At 47.4% G+C, this 24,115-nt stretch overlaps 1 protein-coding gene across 1 annotated transcript in view; it reads left to right on the top strand.

Annotated features, from left to right (window-relative positions):
* The window catches only part of EIF3B (eukaryotic translation initiation factor 3 subunit B), a 356,055-nt gene that overhangs the window by 154,820 nt on the left and 177,120 nt on the right, over nucleotides 1-24,115 (top strand). The window contains exons 9-11 of the mRNA XM_069647617.1: nucleotides 4,109-4,155; nucleotides 4,547-4,757; nucleotides 4,889-4,961. Of these exons, the coding sequence (XP_069503718.1) occupies nucleotides 4,109-4,155; nucleotides 4,547-4,757; nucleotides 4,889-4,961 (331 nt within the window). The remainder of the gene's footprint in view (nucleotides 1-4,108; nucleotides 4,156-4,546; nucleotides 4,758-4,888; nucleotides 4,962-24,115) is intronic.

Below are 24,115 nucleotides of genomic sequence, written 5' to 3'. Positions count from 1 at the left end.
CAAGTTTACATCGAACTTTGCCTAACACAGACTTCTACCAAAGGTTGGGTCCCTATTGCCAGGAGGTCAAGGTTGTTGTAGTGCACCCAAAGGGTACTGCTTACAATCTTGCCTAAAAGCAAGGATCCTCCAGACGTCGTCCCTCTTGTCCCCAAGACTGAGGCCCAGGAACACCGAATCTGCATCACTGCAACCAGACAGAAGCCAGCTGGGACCACTCTTCTTCTAACCTAAGGTAAGGTACTGTTCTGACTTGGGGTACTTAACTCATTGTGTAGCTTTCTCCTCTCAGTTGAGACTTGAAGTTGCTGCTTTGCTAGAGTTAATTTCAGCTCTACCCTTCACAAGTGTGACAGCTTGTGAACCTACAGCGATTTTTATTATTTTTTATTTTTTTTATTCAAAGTCAGATTGGAGGTAAAGCGGGCAAGGCACAGCAGCAGAAAGGGCAAAGTTCCAGAAAATTTTTCAATTACAGGTTAGTAAAAGGTTTTTTGTGGGTCAAAAAGGTTTCAGGGACCTTGGGGAAAGGCTCCCTATGGGTGCCCAAGCTTTGGGCTTGGGCGAACGGCATGGGCTTGGTAGGCAAAGATTTTGCATGCAGTACTCTGCAAACACTACACACTATGACTACAAGTGTAAACAAACCAACCTTTGGTATAAGTCTGTACTACACAGTTTTGGTAGCTTGTTGAGCAGCCAGGCTCATCTCAAGAGGGGAATGTGAGCAGTAATGTTACACAGAGGTCTACAATTGCAGGTGTTCAAATAAACTCTTATACTCGAGGTTTCTTGGATAAATACTTATTAATGTATACATCAGTTATAAAACACGCTTGGAAGGAGACGATCATATAATAACACACAAATATACTTACATACTTTTCAAGAGGAGTAAAAGGCAAAGGTTGGCAGAAAATAAAAGACTACAATTATTCTTGGACATTTCAAGTATTTGGAGTTCACCAGAAGATTCAATACAATTCAATAGGCTAGGCCAAAGTCAATGGGCTAAAGTCTTGGATAGAATAAAGCGGTTCTGGTAAGTAAATGGAAAAGTTTCTGCACAAGTTCTTAGAAGTAGTTTGTAAAAAGAATCATATATTTGGTCACAAGCTGATAAGGCCTGCGAGTTGTGAAGTTTCAAGCACTTTCACCGTGAGAGGCAAGTTCTCTGTCTCGTTTTATAGTACCTTTTTAAAGGAAGAAAAAGATGCAGCTGATGACTTCTGTTCCTGGCGGATCTCACTGCTCCTGGGTCTGTCGTGGGGACAAGGGGGAGGATGTCGGGCGACTCCTGCACTGGGACTGGTCACAAGCTTGCAACTGGCATACTTCAATTTCAGTGGCAGTTTCACGTTTTAGCTACCGCACTGGTAACAACGCTGGTCCTGGCTGTCAAGGTGGACTGTCCTTGCTGCAGAGGTCCCACACTCAGCTGAGGGGCGGGTCAGGCTTGGTCGGCCCGACTTCGTGGGAGTCCAGAGGATCTTCCAAACGCTTTAGGCCAGCTTACAAGCAAGGCACACAATCTGTTGTCCCTCTCCCTGGCTCTATGGTTTCCTGCAGCACTATGAGGAAATGCAACCAGCTCCGAGATAGGTGTCCAGGTGGCTTACTTGAGAGTTGATTGGTCCTACCAGCTCAAAGGGAGAAGTCCTTTGCAGGGCTTCTCTGTCGATGCAAACTTGATGATTCACACCTGCAGCATGGCTTCACCGGGCAAACGGTGCAGGAGTTGCAGCAACCGTCCTCTTGAAGCTCTTCTTCGGTTCCTTAGTCCCTTGGTCGACTGTGCCTTCCAAGCCACCAGACTCGACTTTTATTCAGTTCTCTCCCATTCATTCCAGCCTCACTGCCACTCACCCAGCAAGGTGGCTGTCCTTGCCGGACAGTCAGCCAATCACTACAGAGTGCATTTGGGTCTCCTAGGAGATTGAGCACAGGGTTTCTGGCACCTCCCTCACTTCCTGCATACCCCAGACACACTGGAGCCATAGGCGGGTTTCACTCAGAAACCCTACCGAAGGCGAAATGAACAAAGAGACCAAACCTGGCTTGTCACGCAGAAAAAATCTCTAGAAAGACCTTTCCACAAAGACATGCCGAAAAAAGACCGGGGGCCATTTTGTCAAAGATGGCTCTATGCCATTTTGAAAGATGTCTCCCGCGGTTCCTTTACCAGAGCCGCAAACGTTTGCGGTAAATTCGGACCACAGTAGTTCAAAACGAAACCACTGCCACCAGCCATTTAGTGAGGAAAGGGTAACCTAAAATGTTACATAAGAAGCTAGACAAAAAGGGGTTACTAGTTAACCCCTCCTGCACTCTATTGTAAGATAGTGTGTGCTGGGTCTAGAAAGTTACAATGCAAAGTAAAGTCAATTTTACTTTACTGCTCTGGGAAACAGTAGTTTATCCCAGAGAAGCTATTTAAACCTTGGGAAATATGGTAGAGTTCCCTGTCTCACTGCGCTGAAGGTGCTTTGGGACACCATTGTAAAAGATGCCTATGGGGTTTGTTAGACTCCATAACCAAAAGAAACAGTGTAGAACATTTCATTAAAATACATGAGAGAGTGGGGGAAAAAGGGTCTCACTCTCTCCAGGTCAGAAATAAAATGAAGTCCTCAAAATCCAGCAAAGTTGTTGGGGGTCTCTAAGCTGGGGGCATTTCTGAGAATTCTCCCTAACAAGGGCTCTCTGCAACACTGCAAAAAAGGCAATGTGTGCAGAAAAAGTGAAACGCATATGCTTTTGAAAAGCATGTAGGAAAGCATGACCCTATAAAGGAAAGTAAAAAACAGGGTTCCCATGGTCTGAGTGAAACTGAGGGGAAGGGGAAAAAGACTCCCCTCATTCAGGAGATCAAGAAAGTTCCAGAAGTCCAGCAAAAAGTGCTGGGGGTCTCACAGGTAGAGGGGATTTGGCATTAAAATGATACATCTCCCTAACATGGACTTTCTTATGGTGTGTTCTGGTATATTACTTTACTTTTGTACCAGCTTCTACCATTCTAAAGGCAAAAGCGGGACTACTCGCGTTTGCCCCTAGAGTCCACCAGCTAAGCGACGATGCCCTGCAACCTAAGTGTATTTTGTTTCTTAATTTTTTTTCCTCTTGACCCATAATCTGTAGCTTAGTAAAATCTTAACTGTTAGTGTGAATTTTAGGTAGTAAGCCTTCAGATGCTCAGTAGACCTTTGTTTATCACCAGTCCTTTATGGCAATCTTAATGGCTTTTTATTTTATGTGAGATGTTTGTAATTGGATTCATTTAGATGTTTTTGCTGCATAAATTGCTGTGTAATATTCACTGAAGCATAATGACCAGCTTGCAATAAAAATGTGATTGTGATCTCACCATTCATATATTATATCAAAATAATTTAAATTTAGCAATAATCACCCGTTCCACACACTGGACCAGGTTGTAACTGCCTGGGGCCCAAGTTACGGGCTTTAGTGTTGCCGATCCGGTAACCTGGGGTACTGATAGCTAGGTCTTGGATGAATGAATGGGGTGCCTTGCAGCGTCCCATTAATTCAAAATACTGTTTCAAAATGGACCCACAGAGCTTGAAGATGGGGCTCCAAGTGTAACCCCTCTTCCATTTCCCTGGCGGCCGGAAGTAAGACTTGGTGGTAGTTTCAAGTGGGGTGGGAGTGCCGGAAATTAAGGGTAAGGAAGGGTCGGGAAAATGGCAGGGGGGAGGGCAGCCGTTGGGTTGCCCGGAATGTGGGATTCAGCCTGTGACCCGAGTAAACTGATTAGTGCCCTCCCCTCAACACTGTGGATGCTAATAAGTTTTCATTATCTTGATTAAATACAAAAATTGTATTCAGATTGTGTGAAATAAACCATTCTAGCAAAGCCGAACTTCATAGTTAAGTATAGAATTTAATGCAGTTCCTTCCAAAGTAAAATCCTATTGGCTAAGAGGTTTCAGTTTGTGCTTTCTTTACTCATTGGCGCTCATTGCAAGGGAACATTGAACTATACAGTTTATACACTGTGTTCCCTTGCCATTATGTTTGATTACATTGATGTTTGATGTGTGTGTTCTATGAAACTGACTTAATGTTTTTTGATTTTTGTTTCTCGCAGTCAATGGGGCTGTTGGACAAAAAAAGCTTGAAGATCAGCGGGATAAAGTATGTTCTTGAGGCCCTTTTCACTATAACATCTGAACCCATTCATTGGGATTCCCTGGGTGGTATATGGGCATTGGTTTTAGGAGAAAATAACAATAATTTTTCTGCATTGCTTAGCCAAATTAGCAGTAAATTTTTTCATAATGTGCTTTAAACATTCGAAGCGCTTTGTTGGTTTTGGTATACCTTTATTGATCATTACCTATGCAATTCTTATTTAAATGTTCACGTTATTATATGGGTTTCTCTTAGTACGTATGGTCCTAGTATGAATTGATTATTTTATTACAGGAGACATTGAAGTAGATATTTTCTATTTGTAGAGGACGTTCATACAGCAAGCTTGGGCATTAGTACATTTGTGCTAACTTAGTCACCTTTGTACTCGTAGAGATTTCTCATGGTCTCCAGGAGGAAATATCATTGCATTTTGGGTTCCTGAGGACAAGGACATCCCTGCCAGAGTGACACTGATGCAACTGCCATCTCGGCAAGAAATAAGAGTGCGTAACCTATTCAACGTAGTAGACTGCAAGCTTCAGTGGCAAAAGAACGGTGATTACCTGTGTGTCAAGGTCGACAGGACACCCAAAGGCACCCAGGTATGTGTTTGCACTGATATATTATTTGTTCGCAAAGACCAAAGTATTTTTTGACTGCTAAATCACATTGCTTTGAGTGAAGAGCTGTTTGGCTTTTTATATTAACAAGCAGCTTTATTCTGTTTACGCAGGGCGTTGTCACCAACTTTGAGATTTTCAGAATGAGGGAGAAGCAGGTTCCAGTTGACGTGGTGGAAATGAAAGGTATGACTTTTGTAACTTCAGGTTGTATTTCTGTTTACAAAAAAATAACGCATTTGTTTGAAATCTAATATATATATTAGTTTTTATTTCCTTTTTCTGCTTTTAGCTTTATTCTGTATATGACCCCTAGTATAATTTATGGAAGTCTTTGTGGTAAATTGTTTGGGTAAGTGTTGAGATGGATTTCTTGAATCTGGCCTGGTGGACAGATTTTAGGAGGCCACCCTAGTTAGAGTGGAAAAGAGGAGCCTGGGGTTAGCTAAACCCCAATCAAGGTAGCAATCGTGGATCAGTGGTATCGCACCAGGGACAAGTGGATCCCTTTCACCAAGAATCTTTGGTACTTGCACACTCTGGCCTAAACAGTGGGACACCTATACCTAAAACATGCACTAACAGATGGAGCAATCAAACAGAACTGGATTCTCCCCTGATGATCCACTATAACATAGTGGGGAAAACGTGTACAGAGAGGAATACAGTCACTTAAGAAAAATAGAATTAAATTAAATAAACTGTTAGGTAAGATTTTCACAGAACTTGTAAGTCTTCCTGACCTGGTACAACCCCAGAACGTTTTGCAGTCTTAGTGGGATATTTTTCCTTAATACCTCAGTGAGCCGGAACCTTTTTCCACACTCACACAATCTTTAACTCTTTTTATGGGTGTTGTTTTTTTGACTCTCCATAGTGTCTTTTTAAAGTTATCCTCTTTAACAACTTATTGGCAATAAGTGCCTGTTGTTGCTGGGTTGCCCTAGGGGCTCCACGTTGTAACTTTCTTTTGTTAAGCTTCAATTAACTGCAGTTCCCAAGGGTAGAAAGGATCTTTGGATCCCTTACATTTTATTCTGTGAAGCCAGCACACCCCACCTTATGTGGAGCGCTGGAAAGATGCAATGTATCTACTTCTCACACTAAAACTAAGTTTTTACAGGGACAAGCTTACCTTCAATGACTGGTGGCAGTGATACCTTGTATTAATTTGGTGCACCTTTAACAGCTGCAGTAAAGGCACCTAAGGGTGTTAATTTTGCCAAAATGGCCCCGGTCTTCGTTATTCGCCATTTTAGTGTTCCTTGTTTCTTGCTTCCCCTGACATGCAGGGTGGGAAATTCCTTTGTGTGATTTGTATTTTTTTTATTGATTTTTTTTTAATCTTCGGCCTGGCTCCAGTCTGTGAGAGCAGGAAGCGGGGTAGGAGTCCAAAACTCCACAGCCCTTTGGCTTATGCATTGCTTGGATGGGAACAAATCCCAGTGGGGGAGCTGGCTGTCCTGATTGCACAACCAGGCAACTCCGAAAATGACGACCCCTGACTCTGGCGAGACCCACTAGACTGAAGATCTGCATTTTGAGCCATCCCAATGCGTTGCTGGGACTTTAAGTTGTTGTAATACCCCAATACCCTGGGACCTCAAGCCATCGTGGGGTGCACGGTCTTCCGAATCTCGCTGAAAATTCGTGGGCATCCTGGTGGATCTCCAGAGACACGAATTGAGTCCGAAAAGTCCCCTCAGCAGAGTGCTGGACCTTTGTAACGACGAGAATTCAGCCGCGATTGTAGTCTTCTGTGCTCCTTGAAAAGGTGCCAGATCCGCAGAACCACATTCAGCTGCAAGGGAAACCTTGCTGAGAGCCTTCCTCATCGATCCCTGCTGCAAAGTTCCTTCTGAGGTCTTGTTTTCAGTCACCACAAGGAATCCACTGACTTTTCAATGCTGAGGTACTGTTTCGGCTTTGGTGTGTACTTACCTGAAGCCTCTTAGGATTTCTGTGTATCTGTGGGTTTTCTGTGATGGGGAGGCCTCTCATCCAGTGCACCCAGCCCCACTGCTAGAATCCAGCTAGGGTGTCTTCTGTGAAGCCCCTTGTTACGAAGAATTCGCAAGTGTGCTAATTCCCTCTACCTTAGAGACCCCCAGCAACTTTGCTGGATTTTGAGGGCTTAATTTTTTTAACCTGGAGTGCGAGACCCCTTTTCCCACTCTAATGTATTTTAACATGATTTTATACACGGTTTCTTTTTGGTTATGTATTCTAACCAACTCCATAGGCATCATCTTTTACAATTGTGTCACAAAGCACCTTCAGTGCAGTGCCACAGGGAAGTCTTCCAGATTTCCCAAGGTTTAAATGCCTTCTCTGGGATAAACTACTGTTTCCCAGAGCAGTAAAGTGAAATTGACTTTACTTCGCATTGTACTTGCTAGACCCAGCAAACCTTATCTTAATAGAGTGCTGGAGTGGTTACCTGGTATACCCTGTGTCTAAATACTCATGTAACATTTTTTGTTACCCTTTTTCTCAATTGACTGGCAGTGGTTTCGTTTTGACATACCTTGGTTTTTGCATTTACCGCAACCTTTCGCGGCTCCGGTAAAGTAACCACGGGAGCCATCTTTTTCAAAATGGCATTTTTGCCAGGTCTTTGTAGAAGGGTCCTTCTAGAGTTTCTCTGTGCGCCAAACCAGGTTTGGTCTCTTTGTTCATTTGCGTTTGGCGGGCTTCAGGAGTGAAATCCGCCTCTGGCTCCAGAGTGTCTGGGGCAGGCAGGAAGTGAGGGAGGTGCCCAAACTCCCTGTGCTTAGTCTCCTAGGAGACCTAAATGCACTCTGTAACGATTGGCTGGCTGACTGTCCGGCAAGGACAGCCACCCTGCTAGGTGAGTGGCAGCTAGGCTGGAATGAATGGGAGAGAACTGAATAAAAGGTGAATCTCTTGGCTTGGAAGGCAGTCGACCACTGGACAAAGGAACTGAAGAGCTTGAAGAGGACGGCTGCTGCAACTCCTGGACTGTTTGTTTGCCTGGTGAAGCCCTGCTGCAGGTCCAAATTGCCAAGTTTGCATCGACCGAGAAGCCCTGCAAAGGACGACTGCTCCCTTTTTGAGTTGGTAGGACCAATCAACTCCCAAGTAATCCAGCTGGACACCCATCTCAGAGCTGGTTGCATTTCCTCAAAATGCTGAAGGAAAACGTATAGCCAGGGAGAGGGACACTAGATTGTATGCGTTGCTTGTAAACTGGCCTAAAGCTTTTGCAAGATCCTCCGGACTCCCACGAAGCAGGACTGACTAAGCCTGACCCACCTCCCCCCCCAATTGACTGTGGGACCTCAGATGTGAGGAAAGTCCACCTTGGCAGCCAGGAACCGCGCTTATTTCGATTTGCTGTACCGCAAGGAGCTGAAACGCGAAACAGACCCTGAAAGTAAAGTTTGCCGGTTGCTGCTTTGACGGTGCCAATTCAGTGCAGGAGTACCCTGACGTCCACCCTCTTGTCCCCACGACTGAGGCTCAGGAACACTGATCTGCAGAGCTGTACAGGGACAGAAGTCTTCAGCTGCATCTTTTTCTTCTTTACTAAGGTACTGTAAAACTAGCCTAAGAGAACTTACCTCTTACTGTGGAAGTGCTTTTAACTTCTGCAACTCACAAGTCTAATCGGTTTGTGGCCCTACATTTGGTTCTTCTTTTTATCAAAGACTCCTAAGAACTTGTGCAAAGACTTTTCCATTTACTTACCTTAAGTGCTGCATCCTATATAAATACTTTTACCCATTGACTTTGGCTTAGCCTATTGAATTGAATGACTCTTCGAAGTGCTATCTCAAAGTAATTGCCCTGCTCATGAATATTTGTAATTTCTTGTGTTCCAATATCCTTTGCCTTTTACAAACTATTGAGAGTATTCATGTCCCCAGCACCCTTTTTACTGAAGTCACCTGTGGGTGTATGTTGTGTCTGTGGACCATCCCAAAAGGGCCTTGTCTAATCCAGAAACCGAGTGTACAGTATTGAAGTTTATTTGTGTTACTAGTGTATTGCTCCCTACTAAAGGCGGCTTTATAACTGACTGATAAAATTGTTTATGCAAGAAACCTTGAGTGCAAGTCTATTTGAATACCTGTAACTGAATCTTTGTGTAACTCCACTACAGCTCACATTTCCCCTATTGAGATGAGCCTGGCTGCTCAACATGCTACCAAAACTGTAGTACAATTTATACCAAAAGTTGGGTTGCCTGTACCTCTAGTCCTAGTTGTTTGTAGTGTTCTCAGAGGGCACTGCATTCAAACTTTTCCTAACACCCCTGGACCCTCTTCTAACCCTATAAGTAAAGTACTCAACTGTTTGCCCAGTTTTCATAAAGAACTGACTTTTGCTACTAAAGAACCTATCCTGACACTGCCCGTTAGTCACTAGTCCTAGTAACCCCCTCCCCGTCTACCACTGAGAACACTCATGCTCCAAGAATAGGGGAAAGAACTTCAAGGGATTGGGACTTTCGCCTAGAAAAGAAAATAAGTGTTTCAAAGTTACCAACCAACTCTTTACAAGTGAGGAACTGCAATTTTAAGAGTGAACAGTTACAAAATGTTCTTACTTATCTTGAATGTGTGATGTACTATTCTCAAAAGTATGGTTAACATCTTTTCTTCCTTAGAAACTGTTTTGCCAGTCTAATAGAAAGTAGACATGAAGGTATTTTACTCTCCTGTGATTACTTTTGGGACGAGGCACAAACTAAAGTGTTTGTTTCACCAGAATATTCCTGCAGGGTAATTGTATGAGTGTTCTTCAACTGGGTCTTGCTTCCCCTGACCTGCTGCTAGCCTGTCCAGAATAAGTCTGCATTAGATAGTTGCCTACCTAGAATAACTTTGAGTCATTCAGTAAAGTGACACATTGGGTTTTACTTTCCCCTTCATTGTGAGGTTAAAGTATGTGGGTTTTACTTACCTTGAGTTAGATGTGTGCCTTCCCAAAAATAAGTTACATGAGTTACTGCTTATCTCTGTTTCACTGAGCTCAAAAGCACCCGTAATTGAATATAACATCCTTGGGTTTTACTCAACTGTTATCACAAAAGTAGTTATAGGTTTTTACTGCACCTAGAATAAGTGTTTGACTATTCACCAAAAGTATATTGTCCAGTTGACTGTAGAGTCCGTAGTGACATCCGTAGTATAAATGGCTGGGGCCGCGCCCATTGCCTTAAATTCTGTTTTTTCGATATTCTTAACTGAAGTTGACACGGCGTCCCCTTAGATCGTAAGTTCTCAAGGAACATTGAGTGTAAAATACTTAATCTGTACGGAGGGATAGGTTGGGAGGGTCGATGCGGAATACATGTGAGGAACATGAACTCAAAGAACGTTACAGTTGGTAATTAACTTGTTCTTCGAATGGATTGTGTCCTCCGCCATATTCCTCATATTAGACTCCCAAAACAGTGAAAATTTGGAGGGGAGTACTAATTCATTTTACTCATGGAACGTATGTAAAACGGCCTTAGCAAAAAGACCCTCTTGGGATGAGGTGGAATCTAAACAATAGTGTTTCACGAAAGTGTGCATTGACAGCCAGGTGGCCGCTGCACAAATATCTTGCACCGGGGCCCCCCCTCTGAAGAGCCGTTTAAGTTGCCAAGCACCTAGTAGAATGGGCTTTTAGCCCATCTGGGGGTCCTTTAGCCGCCATTATGTAACACTCTCCAATTGCTTGAATTATCCATCCGAATAAGGTCTGTTTCGTTACTGCCAAGCCCAATTTGTGGCCAGTGTATCCAATGAAAAGTTGGTCACTTTGCCAGTCCAGAAATGTAAAAACTGAGGACCGTTTTTGGGTCCAGTCTGTGAAGCCTTTCTTCCTCCTTACTTGCATGAGGGGGAGGATAGAAAGATGGCAATGTGATCTTCTGAGACAAGTAAAAGTCAGACTTGTTTTTGGAGAAATTAAGGTTTGGCCTGAAGTTTAACTTTGTCTTTGTGTAAGATGGTGGCAGGAGGCTTACAAGAGTGCCTGTAACTCACCCTGCGGGCTGATGTAATAACCACTAGTAGGATTGTCTTCAAAGTGCGAAGCCTTAGTGGACAAGAATGCAAAGGCTTGAAAGGAATGCATATAAGAAATGTTTGTACTAAATTTAGATCTGAAACATGAACTTGTAAACAGACTGGAGGGAGGGTACACCTTAGTGAGACCCTTTAAGAATCAAACAATCTGTGGAATTTTAAAGTAAGATACTGTTAGGGTTGTTGCCTTAAGGAAGAGAGTTGTTAGGGTTGTGATCTCCTTTCCTGTTAGGCTGTTTAGTAACTTCTTGGTATGTATGCTGGGTGATTGATGTATGAGGTCATGTTTGGAATGTTTGTGTATGACTGAGTGGAATGCTGTGTGTGGAGGTTCCAACCAGGACAGTTGAAAAGATGTAGCCTGGGTGGTGGGAGCCAATGGGCGTCCCATGATCCTTTAGTTTATCTGAAGTAAATCTGATGCCATCTAATTAAATGAACTTGAAGATCTCCTGGCGTCCTGTGTATCCTTTTTACCAGTTCACCTCACTTAAAGGTCACAACATAAATTGCTAACAAGTTGGTCTTGGGAGGACATTGAAGAACCCTGGCAATGACATGTACCTGTGTGTATGAAGGCCAGAGCGAGAGACGGACCGAAGGCTGCTGTGGGGCGGGGGGGGGGGTGCAGCACAGGATCAAGAGACTGAGAAAAAGAAGGGAGCCCACTGCCCCCCATGATGAGCTGTCCCACCACCCAGGGGTGAAGAGGGTGTCTTGTATGGCTTCCAGAGAGAAGTGCATAGTAGGGAGAGAGGCACCCAGTAATGTGAGAGAGAGACTGTCCGGGATGCACCGAGGGGGACCAAGAGGATGTCCCAGCGGGCACCAAAGTAATGCAAGGGTGCCAGGGACTGCTCCAGGAGGCACCAATGAGTTGTAGGGGTGCTTGGACAGTAGTTCCCCAGAGACTGTGGAAGCTTTACAGTTTGCCTTGGTCATCATTCAGGGGCAAAGCAGAGTGAGGTTGCCTGCCAGGTGCCCATGGATGTGGAGGGTACAAGTTTGCCCTGCCGTCCCATGACACTGTATTATGGAAGCTGGAAGATCTGTGTTGCTACTGTGGTACGGGCCAAGACGGAGAAGTTGCAGTCATACAGTGAGCGATACTGAAGCAGTTATTGTGTTTATATGGACTGCGGTGTCCGCCGCAGATGTTATGGGGTGATGTGTCTGGGCTGAGGGAAGACCATTCCCGTACGTGCGGGGCCAGCTGCGGCACTGTTGGAGCTGCTGAGTTCCATACTGCTTCCTTCATTAATGCGAAATGGTGATGTCAGTACAGTTACCTGGGAAGCTGGCAGTGTTATGGAACATTGATGGTGCTACAGCTGTGAGTTCGGACCGTTTGAACACTGGTGAGTCCACTTCAGGCGAGTGTTAGAACTGAAACCTTCTGTTGGACGCTGCTTGCGAGCGAATTTGCGCACTTTGAGTAAAGCACCTTACTGTGCGTGCCAACGTCTGTTTTTCTGTTAGTGGGGCTGTTTTTGTCTCTTGGCACTGTGCACCTGGACACCCTATTTCCTTCGGGCCCAGTTACCTGCTCACCCTGCCTTCCTCCTGTACTGCCTCCAGGCCTCCCATTGCATTGGGGTCTGGATCTGTACCCATACAGTCCCCCACTCTTCCTCTGCACTTATCAGATATACCCTATCTGACTAATCTGGCACTTGCCACTTGCTGGCTGCACTACAACTTTTTCATTGCCTGTATATATTCATTTATTTAACTTATTCTTTTCTCTCTTCTGTTCTGCACTTTCCACTTCTCCGACTTCCACGCACTTCCCACTTTTCCCTTCTCATGCACTTGCGCGTTCTTAATGTCACTGGGCGCAGTAAGATCATTGTTTTATTTTTTTGGGGTTTTTTGTTCTCCCTTGTTCCCCTCCCTTTGCTTGGTCGCGCACTGAAACACTTGTGTACGAGCGTGACATAAATAAAATATTATATCATATATCATAAAACGTCACCAGGAAGGAGCTCTTTTAAAACCCTTGGAGCGTTGTTGAATTGAGGCCGCGTTATGAAATCAGTTAGGTTTTGTGGCTTCATCCAACTCAACTCTGCAAGTGTCGTATGAATTGAACAAGTTAGCATGTCATTGTGCCAGTGGTGGTGTGACTGTGGATGGAGCGCTTGGGTTTTGCTAAAGACGACGCAGAGGATTCAATGGCAGGCGTCAGTTATCGGAACATGAGACGCTTTGCAGTTCAGTTGGGGTTGTTATTTTCCATGTTGTATTACTATGCGCTTTACATTTGAGTTTGTGGGGTGCAATCCAGTTCTTCAGAGATGTAATTTTTCGATGTTTCACCACATAGTAGGAAATGCCAAAGTTGGAATATTCTATCTTGAGCAGTCTCGAAGATTTTGAGGCCTGTAGATAAATACTGTACAGTTAGGACGGAAGTGTAAACTGAAATGTTGCCTGGGTCTTGTAGGAGGTGAACGAGTGCTGTTCGCATGGCTGACTGGGAATGATTGTGTTTAGTCAACGCTATTACGGTATGCTTAGAATAACATTTTTGATGCTTAGCAGTTTATATGGACTATTCTGTGCTTAGATTATTTACCGAATGTTGCAACATGGATTTGTAGGCTTCTGTTTGTAAAAGTGATATCAACTGATGTTAGGATTCTCTTGTTTTAGAACATCTTATGAGTGAACTATGTCGGAATGCGTGGTTGAGTGGTACATTGTTGTAGTGTTTTAGGACACTATGCAAGTGCCTGGATGAGTGCGCGTTTTATGTGTTTTGCAGTGTTGAAGTGTGGTGAGGTGAGACTGAGGTCTCGGTTGATGGGTGTGTGAGTATACACCCATGCATGGGTAGTGTCTGCCCAGTGATGGTATGCAGTGAGCTGAAGGTTAGGTTTAAGTATTGGTGAGGTGACCCATTGTGTGTTGGCATGGTCCATATGCTAAAATGTTAGGTGTTTAGTGTTTCAACATGGGTTTTGTGTTAGCCCATTGATGGAGCAGGTGTGAGGCAGGGCCCTGTCTGCATGCTGTTCGCGGCGCAAGAATGTGGGGATGCCTTGTTCTTGTGGTCAGTGTCCGGGTCGTGAGGTTTTGCTATTCACTTGGTCGGAAGTTAGTGGAGTTAGGCTGATTCCTGAGAGTTGTGTGGCGTCTTTTACTGTTGAGTGTTCATTAAGATATTAGGTGTAGCGGGCTTGGGGTCGGATGCTTGGTTGTGGTTTGCCTAGTCAGTTTTTGGATTAATACTTTGATTAGAATTTACTTCACAGTGGGTGTCGTCCATCATGACACTGCTCTGTGATCCTAGGGCATTTTCTGTTTGTTTTTCTAAGCTGTCGGAGGTCTTCAGTGGTGTAGTTTTGTAGGTGTTGGGTTGAGGCCTAATGTTGCTGTTGGCCCAGCTTGGAACGGCTGACAAACTCGTATTGTTCCTCGGTTGTTTATAGTGTGGAACTCCTCTGTTCGTGTGGTGGCCCTGGTTTGTATGCTGTGGCTGAGTTTCAGTGTGTTTGGTGACAGTGTGAATGGTGCTGTGTCCCTGTTCTGGTCACATCTTCTTGGGTTGATTGTCCGGCAGTTAGTTTCCTTGGTTAGCTGCAGTGGGACTTGGGCCAGTCCCGATGTGGGGAGTTTGTGCTTTGGGGTGGCAGCCCCACGATTCACTGGTGACAGGGGTGAATAAAAGGAGCTTAGAGTATTGGAAGGTTGTGTTGGTTTGATACCCCAAAGGGGGGGTTGGGGGGGTGCACGTGTTCGGATGTGGCAGTTCCGAGGTTCCCTAGTGGCAGTGGGGTGCGGAAGGTGGTCTGTGTTGGTTTAGGGGTTTAGTTGAGGTGGTCGAGTTCCGTAGCTTGTTGGTTAGTTACGCATGATTGTACAATTCCGGGTGTTTGTGTGTGTGTGTGTGTGTGTGTGTGTGTTCTCCTTCCCTGTTAGGCTGTTTAGTAACCGCTTGCTATGTATGCTGGGTGATGTATGAGGTCATGTTTGGGTATGTCCGAGTGGAATGCTGAGGGGGGGGGGGTTCCACCCAGGACTGTTGAAAAGATGTAGCGTGGGTGGTGGGAGCCGGTGGGCGTCCCTTGATCCTTTAACTATCTGAAGTAAAGCTCCTGATAGCGTCTAATGAACTTGAAGATCTCCTGGCATCAGTCTATCCTTTCTACCAGTTGATCTCACTTAAAGGTCATAACAGATACCTCTTCTGAGGAGCGCTTATAAATAGAAAGCACAGCCAAGTATCCTTTTATTGTACCCACCTGGAGGCCCTGATTGGCCAAATGTTAAAGGGAAGAAAGTACCAAAGGGTACCACATAGAAATGGATCCACATTCTTATCTTTGCACCAGTTATTGAACTTGTTCCAACGACACGGGTACAAAGATTTTGTTGCTAGCCTTCTAGCTGAAAGCAAAATCTCCATTACGTCATCTGGGAGGTCCCAATCCTTATATTTCAGCCTCTCAGAAACCGCGCCTGAAGGCGGAGTGTCTTGACCTCTGGATGGAGAAAACAACCTTCCTCTTGTGAGAGATTCTCCTCTTAGTGGAAGACGTATTGGAGGGCAGATGGACCTGTCCAGAAGGTCTGGATACCATGTCCTCCTGGCCCAATCAGGATCATGGTTTTCCTGAACTTTCTCAACCTCCTGATTACGTGTGGAATCACAGGGACTGAAGGAAACACGTGCTTGGGATGGATCGGCACATGAAAGGAAGCATCCTGATGGTCCAATGATGCCAACCAGTCCTGGAGTTGGAGAACCTGAAGGATCAGAGAAAGGGTTAGCATCTTGAACTTCGCCTTCCTGAGGAACTTGTTCAAGTTTCTGAAGTCGAAGATGGGTCTCAATCCTCCGTCCTTCTTTGGGATGAGGAAGTATGGGGAATACCAACCCTTGTTGCTCTCCGCTACAGATACATGTTATATTGCACCTTTCTCTACCAGGGTTAAGATTTCCTGCAACAGGAGCAGATCTGGAATTTTGACAGTTGTATCCCGGTGCATGGTCTTGAGGCCTTTTTTTATAAGGAAGGCAGTAACCTTGAGCCACTGTTTCCAGTGCCCAAGCATCTGACGTAATGTCCTCCCATTCGTTCAGATGCTGATAGATCCTGCCTCCCACTGGGTCTTGTGGGTGAAGGCCTTAGAGTGGCTTTGCGGCGTCTGCAGCAGCAGCTGAGGGGACAGATGCTGCTGCTGGGGCTAATCTAGCACTGTTTCCTCGTCCATCCCGAGGACACTTTCTTTGTCCTCTTTGACTAGCCTGTCCTTTTCCTCTTCCAAATGAGGAATAAAAACTAAAAGGACAACCCCTCCAGGAAGATGAGCCTGAGTAGGAGTGTTGCTGAGGTTGTCATATGGAGGCGCTAAGTGACTTAGCCGCCACCTTGGAGGTCTTCAGCTTCTCCAAACTTTCATCCGCCTTACTGCCGAACAACCTTAAGTCGTCAAATGGCATATTAAGAAGTCTGGCCTGCACATCCCGTGCAAAGCCCGACTTTCTCAGCCACTCAAACCTGCTTAGCACTGTGCTGGACGCCATGGACCTGCTGATGCTGTCAGCAGTGTCCAGTTCTGATTGAAGCCATTCCCCCATAGCCTCCTTTCCATCTTTCACAATCTGAATTGATGTTTGACCTTTACTGCTGCTGACCGTCCCTTTGCAGTGCAGGAGCCCTCCCTGTTGTTCCCACGACTGAGGCCCAGGAACACATGATCTGCAGAGCTGCACAGGAACAGAAGCCAGATGGAACCATTTATTCTTACCAAAGGTACTTTACTGTTTTGGAGAACTTGCCTCTTGTTGTGTAGCCTTAGTTGTTCTCAGTGGAGACTTGTCTTGGTTGCTTCTGTACAGTTTCTATCATCTTCTTTACCTCACAAGCCTAATCTGCTTGTGGCCCTACTTTGATTTCTTCTTTTCTACAAAGACTTCTAAAACATTGTTCAAGGCATTAACCTACCTGCAATAAATGCTTCAGCTCACCTAGACTTTTGTCCAATTGACTTTGGCCTAGCTTCCTGGATGACTCTTCTTCCCTCTGACTTTCTGTTTGGTCTTCCTTCCATGAAGAGTTTAGGTTAACTTACTTTGCATTGGGGGTTACCAGAAGTACTTGCCTGCTTCAGAATATTTGTGAGATCTCGTTTTATTCTAATAACCTTTTTCTTTCACATACTCCTAAGTATTGCTCTAATTGTAACAGTGATATATTAATGTCCAGTGTCCTAGCTATTTAAGTCACCTGAGGGTGTAGGAATTGTGTGTTCCATCCCAAATGGGTATTTGCTGATTTAGAGAAACTAAGAGTGTGTATTTTTGAGTGAATTTGTGTGTTAAGACCAAGAGAACAAAACCGCCATCCCATGGCCTACGGAAACGGGAAACGCACCAACCCCATCGAAGGTAGTAAAATATCTGGGAGTCCTAATGGACAACAACCTAACCCTGGAGCCACAAATAAATGCAACAGTGAAGAAATGCTTTTTCCTCCTCCGGACGGCAAGAAGAATTCTACCTTTCCTCTCCTTCGCGCACAAAACACTTGCCATCGTCGCTCTAATCGTGTCTAAAATGGACTATGCAAACAGCCTCTACCTTGGAATACCTGAATACCTCCTGAAGAAAATGCAACGGATCCAAAATGCAGCAAACTATCCAGAAGAGATCGCATCACTCCAGCCCTAAAAACCTTACACTGGCTCCCAGTTAAACATCGGATCACCTTCAAAACAATGTGCATAACGCACAGGGCAATCAGTGCACAAGGAGCAGAATTCCTGCAAAAGAAAATAAGTCTACAAACCAACGAGGCCCCTCCTATCGAGCAACGAAATCCGCCTGGAACTCAAACCATACCTCAAGAAAAAACTTGGAGGCACCTCCTTCTACCACTTTTTTTTTTTTTAAAATGTATTTTATTTTATAACGACCACACAGTGCAACAGAACATAAATAGAACACATCAAGCCACAACAAAGGCCAAACAATAGATATGAAAAAGAAAAAAAAGAAAAAAAACAGAACAGAATTAACTTAACAATCCCCTTCCCTCCCCCCTATGAGCCTGTAGGGTGTCCACCATCATTGTCCGTTCCGTGTGGTGGGGTTCCGTCGCTCTCAGATCCAGCCGAGGTCGACCCCGTACTAAACAGTTCAGCCAATAGCACCTTCCATGCTGTGAGGGAGCTCACCTCTTCCTCCCCTCCCACCCTGCTGGCCTCCCACCATGCTGTCGTCTCGGCGGCAGCCCATTTCTGGAGGTCACGCCACCATACCTCCACCCGTGGCCTCTGACAATTCTTCCATCCCATGGCTATTCTGCGTTTGGCGAGTACATAAGCCAAATCTTTAAGCTTCTCCACGTGCCGAAGCTTGCGCGCCCTGGGGTACCCTCCAAGCAAACAGGCCCAGGCCGAATCTATCTTAAGTACAATGCCCCTCCCTGCCAGCTTCTGCGCTACTTCACTCCAGTAGGTTGCAATCACAGGGCAGGCCCAGAACATGTGAATCATATCAGCGTTCTCTGTGTTACACTTGGGACACGCCTGGCGCCCAGTGTCTCGAAATCTGGAAATTCTCAGGGGGGTCATGTATGCCCTATGCGTGATATATAGTTGTATCTGTTTAAACCTGGCATTCCTCGATACTTTTTTGTGGTACCCCAGGGCGCGCTCCCACTGCCCATCCGCCATCGGGGCCCCCATCTCTGTTTCCCATTCCAACCTCAGGTACCCCAAATCCTTCCCAACCTTTGCCATCAGCATATCGTACAGCCTGGAGACCTCATGCCCGCCCTCGGATGCGTCATACATAATCTCCAGCGTCGCATCCGGCTCGTCAGCCAATACGGTCTCGGGCCAAGTGCTCCGGACCTCCCTGATCACTCTGTGGAACGTCATGTATTGCCCCGTGTGCAGCCCCGCCCCCGCCTCTAGATCTGCGAACTCCGCCAAGGCCCCATCCTGCCAAATGTCACCCAAAGTGACCAGCCCCACTGACTCCCAGTATGTTCGCAGGATGGCCCCAAGCTGTCCGTCTTCCCTTGCCAAGGCCACCAGCGGCAGCTGCGGCATGCACGGCAGGGGATCCCCCATCATCCGGCAGGCTCTTCGCCACATGTTCCTGCCCAACGCTAGCATCTTAGGACGCCCCCTCATCCATGTGCTGGATGCCCAAATAATCTCTCGCAGGTAGAAGGGGGAGCAGTCCGTTCCCAACAGTCTGTGTTCCGGGGTTTCGTCGTCCGAAAGCCACTTGGCCACGTACTGCAGCTGCGCTGCCACGTAGTAGGCCTCAAAGTTCGGCAGCCTCACACCGCCTTTCTCATAAGCATTCTGCAATTTCCACAATGCGACCCTGTTACGCGTGCCCTGCCATAAGCAATCTCTACATACCCTATGTAGTCTAGCAAAAAACCCCTTGGGTATCATGTATGGAATGTTATTGAAATAATGCAGCAGCCTAGATAGCACGACCATCTTAAGCATAGCACCCCGGCCCATCATCGCTAAGGGTAGTTTCTCCCAAAACCTCATGCACTTCTCAATCCTCCCCACTGCCAATTCAGTATTGTGCCTGTGTTCCTCCCCGGTCGTGTGGTATACGTCTATGCCAAGGTACCGAAAGGTGCTTGTCGCCCATGGGATCCGCAATACTGGCAACCTCTCAGCCGATATCCCCACATAGCCGCCCAGCGGGAACAGAGTGGATTTCCGAGGGTTGACCGCTATGCCAGAAAGCCAAGCAAACCTCTCCATCACCTCCAAGACATATTGCAAGTTCTCTTCAGGGTATTGGAGGTACAACAGCATATCGTCGGCATACAGGGATATCAGATGGCTCTCCCCCCCCCACCTCTATGCCCACCGGGTCATACTGTTGCCGGAGGTAAATTGCCAAGGGCTCAAGGGCCAGGATGTACAACATTGGGGACCAAGGACATCCCTGCCTGGTGCCTCTACCTAACTGCCACCTGTCCGACACTACTGCCCCCGTACGAACTTTGGCTAGAGGCGCGCTGTATAATAATTCGGCCCACCTCCTGTACCCCGGCCCCATTCCGAAGTGATCCAGTGCCGCCAACAGCCACGGCCAACGAACAGAGTCGAACGCCTTGACCGCATCCAGCGCCACTATCGCCATTTCGCCGTCCTTGCTACATCCCCATTCGACCACTCTGTGTAGGCGTCTATGGTTGTGGGTAATGTTCCTGTCCGGGACATAGCCCGTCTGGTCAGGGTGAATCAGCTTGCCTATCACTCTCTTCATTCTAGCCGCCAAGACAGCTGTTAGGATCTTGCTGTCCTGGTTCAGCATCGACAAGGGTCGATAGGAGCCGCAACCGTGTCCCGGTGTATTGTGCTTGGGGAGTGGCACTATGACCGCTTCCCTGAGTGATTCTGGTAGCTGTCCCAGCTCAAACGCCTCATTAAACATGTCCAGCATGGGTGGGAGCACCTCTTCCCCATACGCCTTATAAAACTCACTGGGGAACCCGTCCGCCCCCGGGGCCTTGCAAGTGGGCAGCTGTCGCACTATCTCTCTGAGCTCTTCCAGAGTGATCGGAGCATCCATCTCTTCTCGCTCTTCATCGCTGATTCTGGGCAGGCCTATATCCCCGAGTACTTCATCTATCTCCTCTCGGCTCCCCCCTTCCCGATCTTCATACAATGTTTGGTAGTATTCTGCGAATGCCCCATTTACCCCTTCTTGCGTGTCGATCTCCGCACCCCCTTCGGTGATGACCGATCGGATCGGAGCCCTAGGGGTTTCGCTCTTATATAGCCAAGCGAGGAGCCTGCCTGTCTTGTCCCCACCCGCATGCAACCTCTCAATGTACTTCGTATAATTCAGGTTACAAAGTCTGTCCCAGTGCCCAGAGCACCGCTGCTGCAGCTCAGTAACTACTTCCATATCCGTCCCACCCTTCTCTAATTCTTTTTCCAGCTCGATCTCGGCCTCTCGCAGGTCGGTCAGGATTCCGCCCATTAATCCCTTGGACTTCGCGATAGCAACTCCCCTCATCACCACCTTAAAAGCCTCCCACAAAGTACCAGCCGACTTGACACTCCCTGTGTTCGACTCAAAGTACGCGACTATCTCCTCCCTCATGTCCTCCTTGAATACCGGATCCCGTAGCGCCTCCGCCCGAAGGCGCCATGTTGGAATCCGTGCACGTGGGGGGCGCAGCCGCCATTGCATGATTAGGGGCGAGTGGTCCGTGAGGACCCTCGCCCTGTAGTCAATCTGTTCACACTCCGTAAGAATGTCTGGAGTGGCAAAAAAGTAGTCGAGCCTCGTGTGCAGTTGGTGCGGAGCCGAATAGTGCGAATACTGCCTCCCACCCGGGTGTCTCGCTCTCCACACGTCTACCAGGCCTAGATCAGTTAGCAGCGACTGCAATACCTTGGCCGCTGGGCTGGGCCTAACCATTTTGTCATCCGACCTGTCCTCCCTGGGGTTAAGCACACAATTAAAGTCTCCACCCCAGATTACTGTGCTCCCCATCCCTTCACCGAGTCTCGCGCACAGTGTCTTAAAGTAAGTCGCTGTGTCCTGGTTGGGCGCATAAGTGTTTATGATACAGACAACTCTACCTTCCACAATCCCCCGAACCATGGCCAGCCGCCCGTCCGACTCCACAACCTCCCCCAAGAGCTTGAACGGGACATGTGGCGCAACCCAAACCAGCACACCCCTGGCATACGCAGAGAATGTGGATCCAACCACTGTCCCCCTCCATTTTCTCCGCACCATTTCAAGTTTATCCCGTGTCAAATGCGTCTCCTGTAACAAGGCCACGTCTATCCTCTGCCTCTTCAAATACAACATGACCTTATTACGCTTCAGGTAGCTATTCAACCCTCTAACATTCCATGTCAATACCTTAAGGTCTCCCATGATTTATCCGTAGCTCCCACTTCCCCCTCTGGTCTGATCGCCTCCCCCCAGTCCCGACTACTTCCCTACTCAGTTTCTTCCCCAGGCTCACATAACAACTAACACCCCCCACCCCCCTAACCCAACCAACTGCCCAGCTCCATCCCTGGATCTCAGGCATCCCCGTGTCCGGTTCTCTCCGGAAGCCCGTGTAGAGAACCCGACACAGTGACTAATCTAAACACACACTGGGGTACGAATAAAACGGCCCTCGGATGCCCCCTACCCATCTATATCCGCGCTCGCGGACCATGTTCGAAACAGTTAAAAAGTGCATCCCCATCACAAAGTGGCAAAGACTATATTCCAGTCCAAATGTTCAAAGTCAGCCGGGCCCACTGTTTCACTTAACTCTCCCTGCTCCATCCGCCATCTGCTCATCGGGCTCCTGCGGGCAGTTCTGCGCATCGAGCCATTCCATGGCCTCCTCAGGGGTGTCGAAAAACAGCGTCTTAGCCTTGAAGAAGACCTTAAGTTTGGCTGGGTAGAGTAACATATACTTGAAACCGGCCGTCCGCAGGCGCCTTTTGACCGCCCCAAAGTTCATCCGACTGCGCTGCACTTGTAGAGTGTAGTCGGGGTAAGCAGTGATGGTTGCCTCCCCTCGCCGTATGGTGCCCCCTTTACGAAAATGTTCCAGAATCTTCTCCCGGTCTTTGTAGTTGAGGATCTTGGCGATCACGGGCCTGGGCGGATTACCCGGCGGTGGCCTTCTAATCAGGGCCCTATGTGCCCTCTCCACTGCAAATCCCTGCGTTAGGGCACCTCCGGTGATCTCCTGCAGCAGCAAGGTCTCAATAAAATCTGTGGGATTCTGGCCCTCAGCTCCCTCCGGTAGGCCCACAATCCGGATGTTGTTTCTGCGGGCCCGACCTTCTGCCTCTTCAGCCCTGCTTTCCAGGTTGCCCACCCTCTGCACCAGGGCATGGATCTCTCGTTTGTGCGCGGTGCATTCCGCCACAGTCGGGCCCATCTCCTTCTCCAGGGTCTCTGTGCGCTCGGCTAGGGTTCGCACATCTTGCCTCAGGAGGTTCACGTCCTCCTGTACCGCCCCGACCTGTAGTTCCATCGCAGTTTTCAGTTCGGCCACCGCAAGTTGGAGTTTGGTCTCCCATGTCGCCTTCAGATCTGCGATCGCTGCCAGGACCTCCTGGTTCGTTCCTCCTGTGGCCATCTCCTTGGGCTGGGCCTTCTCTTTGCTCCTGGTCCCCTCGGTGCCAGGCGACGTCTTGGCAAATTCGTCGAGCGTGGGCTGTTTATTCTTCGCCCTCAGGAGCTTGCTCGACATATCTTCGATCAGGAGCCCCACAGTTTCGGCTACCTCCAGTCAGGCTTGCTCTCGCTGCTCTCGCTGGATCGCGCTGAACGTGAACTGAGGGAATCGCCTCCAGAATCCCGGTCCCCCGATCCTTTGTCCCAACATCAGGCGACGGCAGCCATTTTGTCTGCCGGCGAAGCTCCGGCACCAAAACTTCTCGCGGCTCCTGAGTACACAAGCGCTGCACAATCCCGTGTGAAAATGCATCCACATGTGCAGCCGAGCTTCGCATTTACAGTCATCACCGTCTATGCCACATCGTAGCGGCCGTTGCGCGGATTCAGCCGGATAATGTTCGGATCAACGGGAGCTCCCGTTCAGGCACGTCCTTTCACATGGCGTCCAAGCCACGCCCCCATCACCTCCTTCTACCACTTAGCCGCAAAAACCTGGAACAACATCCCAAAGGAAATAAGAAACACTGAAGATCACCTAAAATTCAGGAAGTCACTAAAAACTGGGCTCTACAACACCACAGACTAAACCTGAAAAATGAAACTGGAAAAAAGGATAACTAAACCGAAAAGACACGGACATCCCTGACAGGGAAGAGTAAAGCCCACGGCAGCTGGACGGGTGACATCGGATAGACAGGAACACAGGCGGCACACACGGAGATTGAGTCAACTGACCAGACAATCCCACCAACTCCTTCACCCGCACCGTAATTTAATTACCACCAAGTACCACGTTGGGGAGGAATTATAGAGACATTGACAATCCCCACACTACCTGAGAGGTTGTCATTAGCAGAAGGACTGGCCACAAGAGTCTAAATGGAGGATAAGGGGAGCCACAAGAGAGCATGTTACAGTTGGGTGCCAGAGGAGTAAGGAACCTGTAGACCAGACAGACCCAGATCAGGACAGAGTCGCAACAAGGGAGACTACGCAAGCCGAGCGCTTCTATTCAGGATAGAGATGCAAACTAACCAACCCTACTAACAACTTCCCTTTCTGCATACACCTCTCAAACCCAAAACCAAACACAACCAAAACCTACAGCACAACAAACCGCACAAACTTTACTACATTGCAACAACAAA

This window comes from Ambystoma mexicanum, chromosome 2q (genome assembly GCF_040938575.1).
Source record: "Ambystoma mexicanum isolate Mex_15411 chromosome 2q, UKY_AmexF1_1, whole genome shotgun sequence".
In the NCBI taxonomy this organism is placed as follows: domain Eukaryota; kingdom Metazoa; phylum Chordata; class Amphibia; order Caudata; family Ambystomatidae; genus Ambystoma; species Ambystoma mexicanum.
This window is presented reverse-complemented; position numbering and strand designations above follow the sequence as displayed.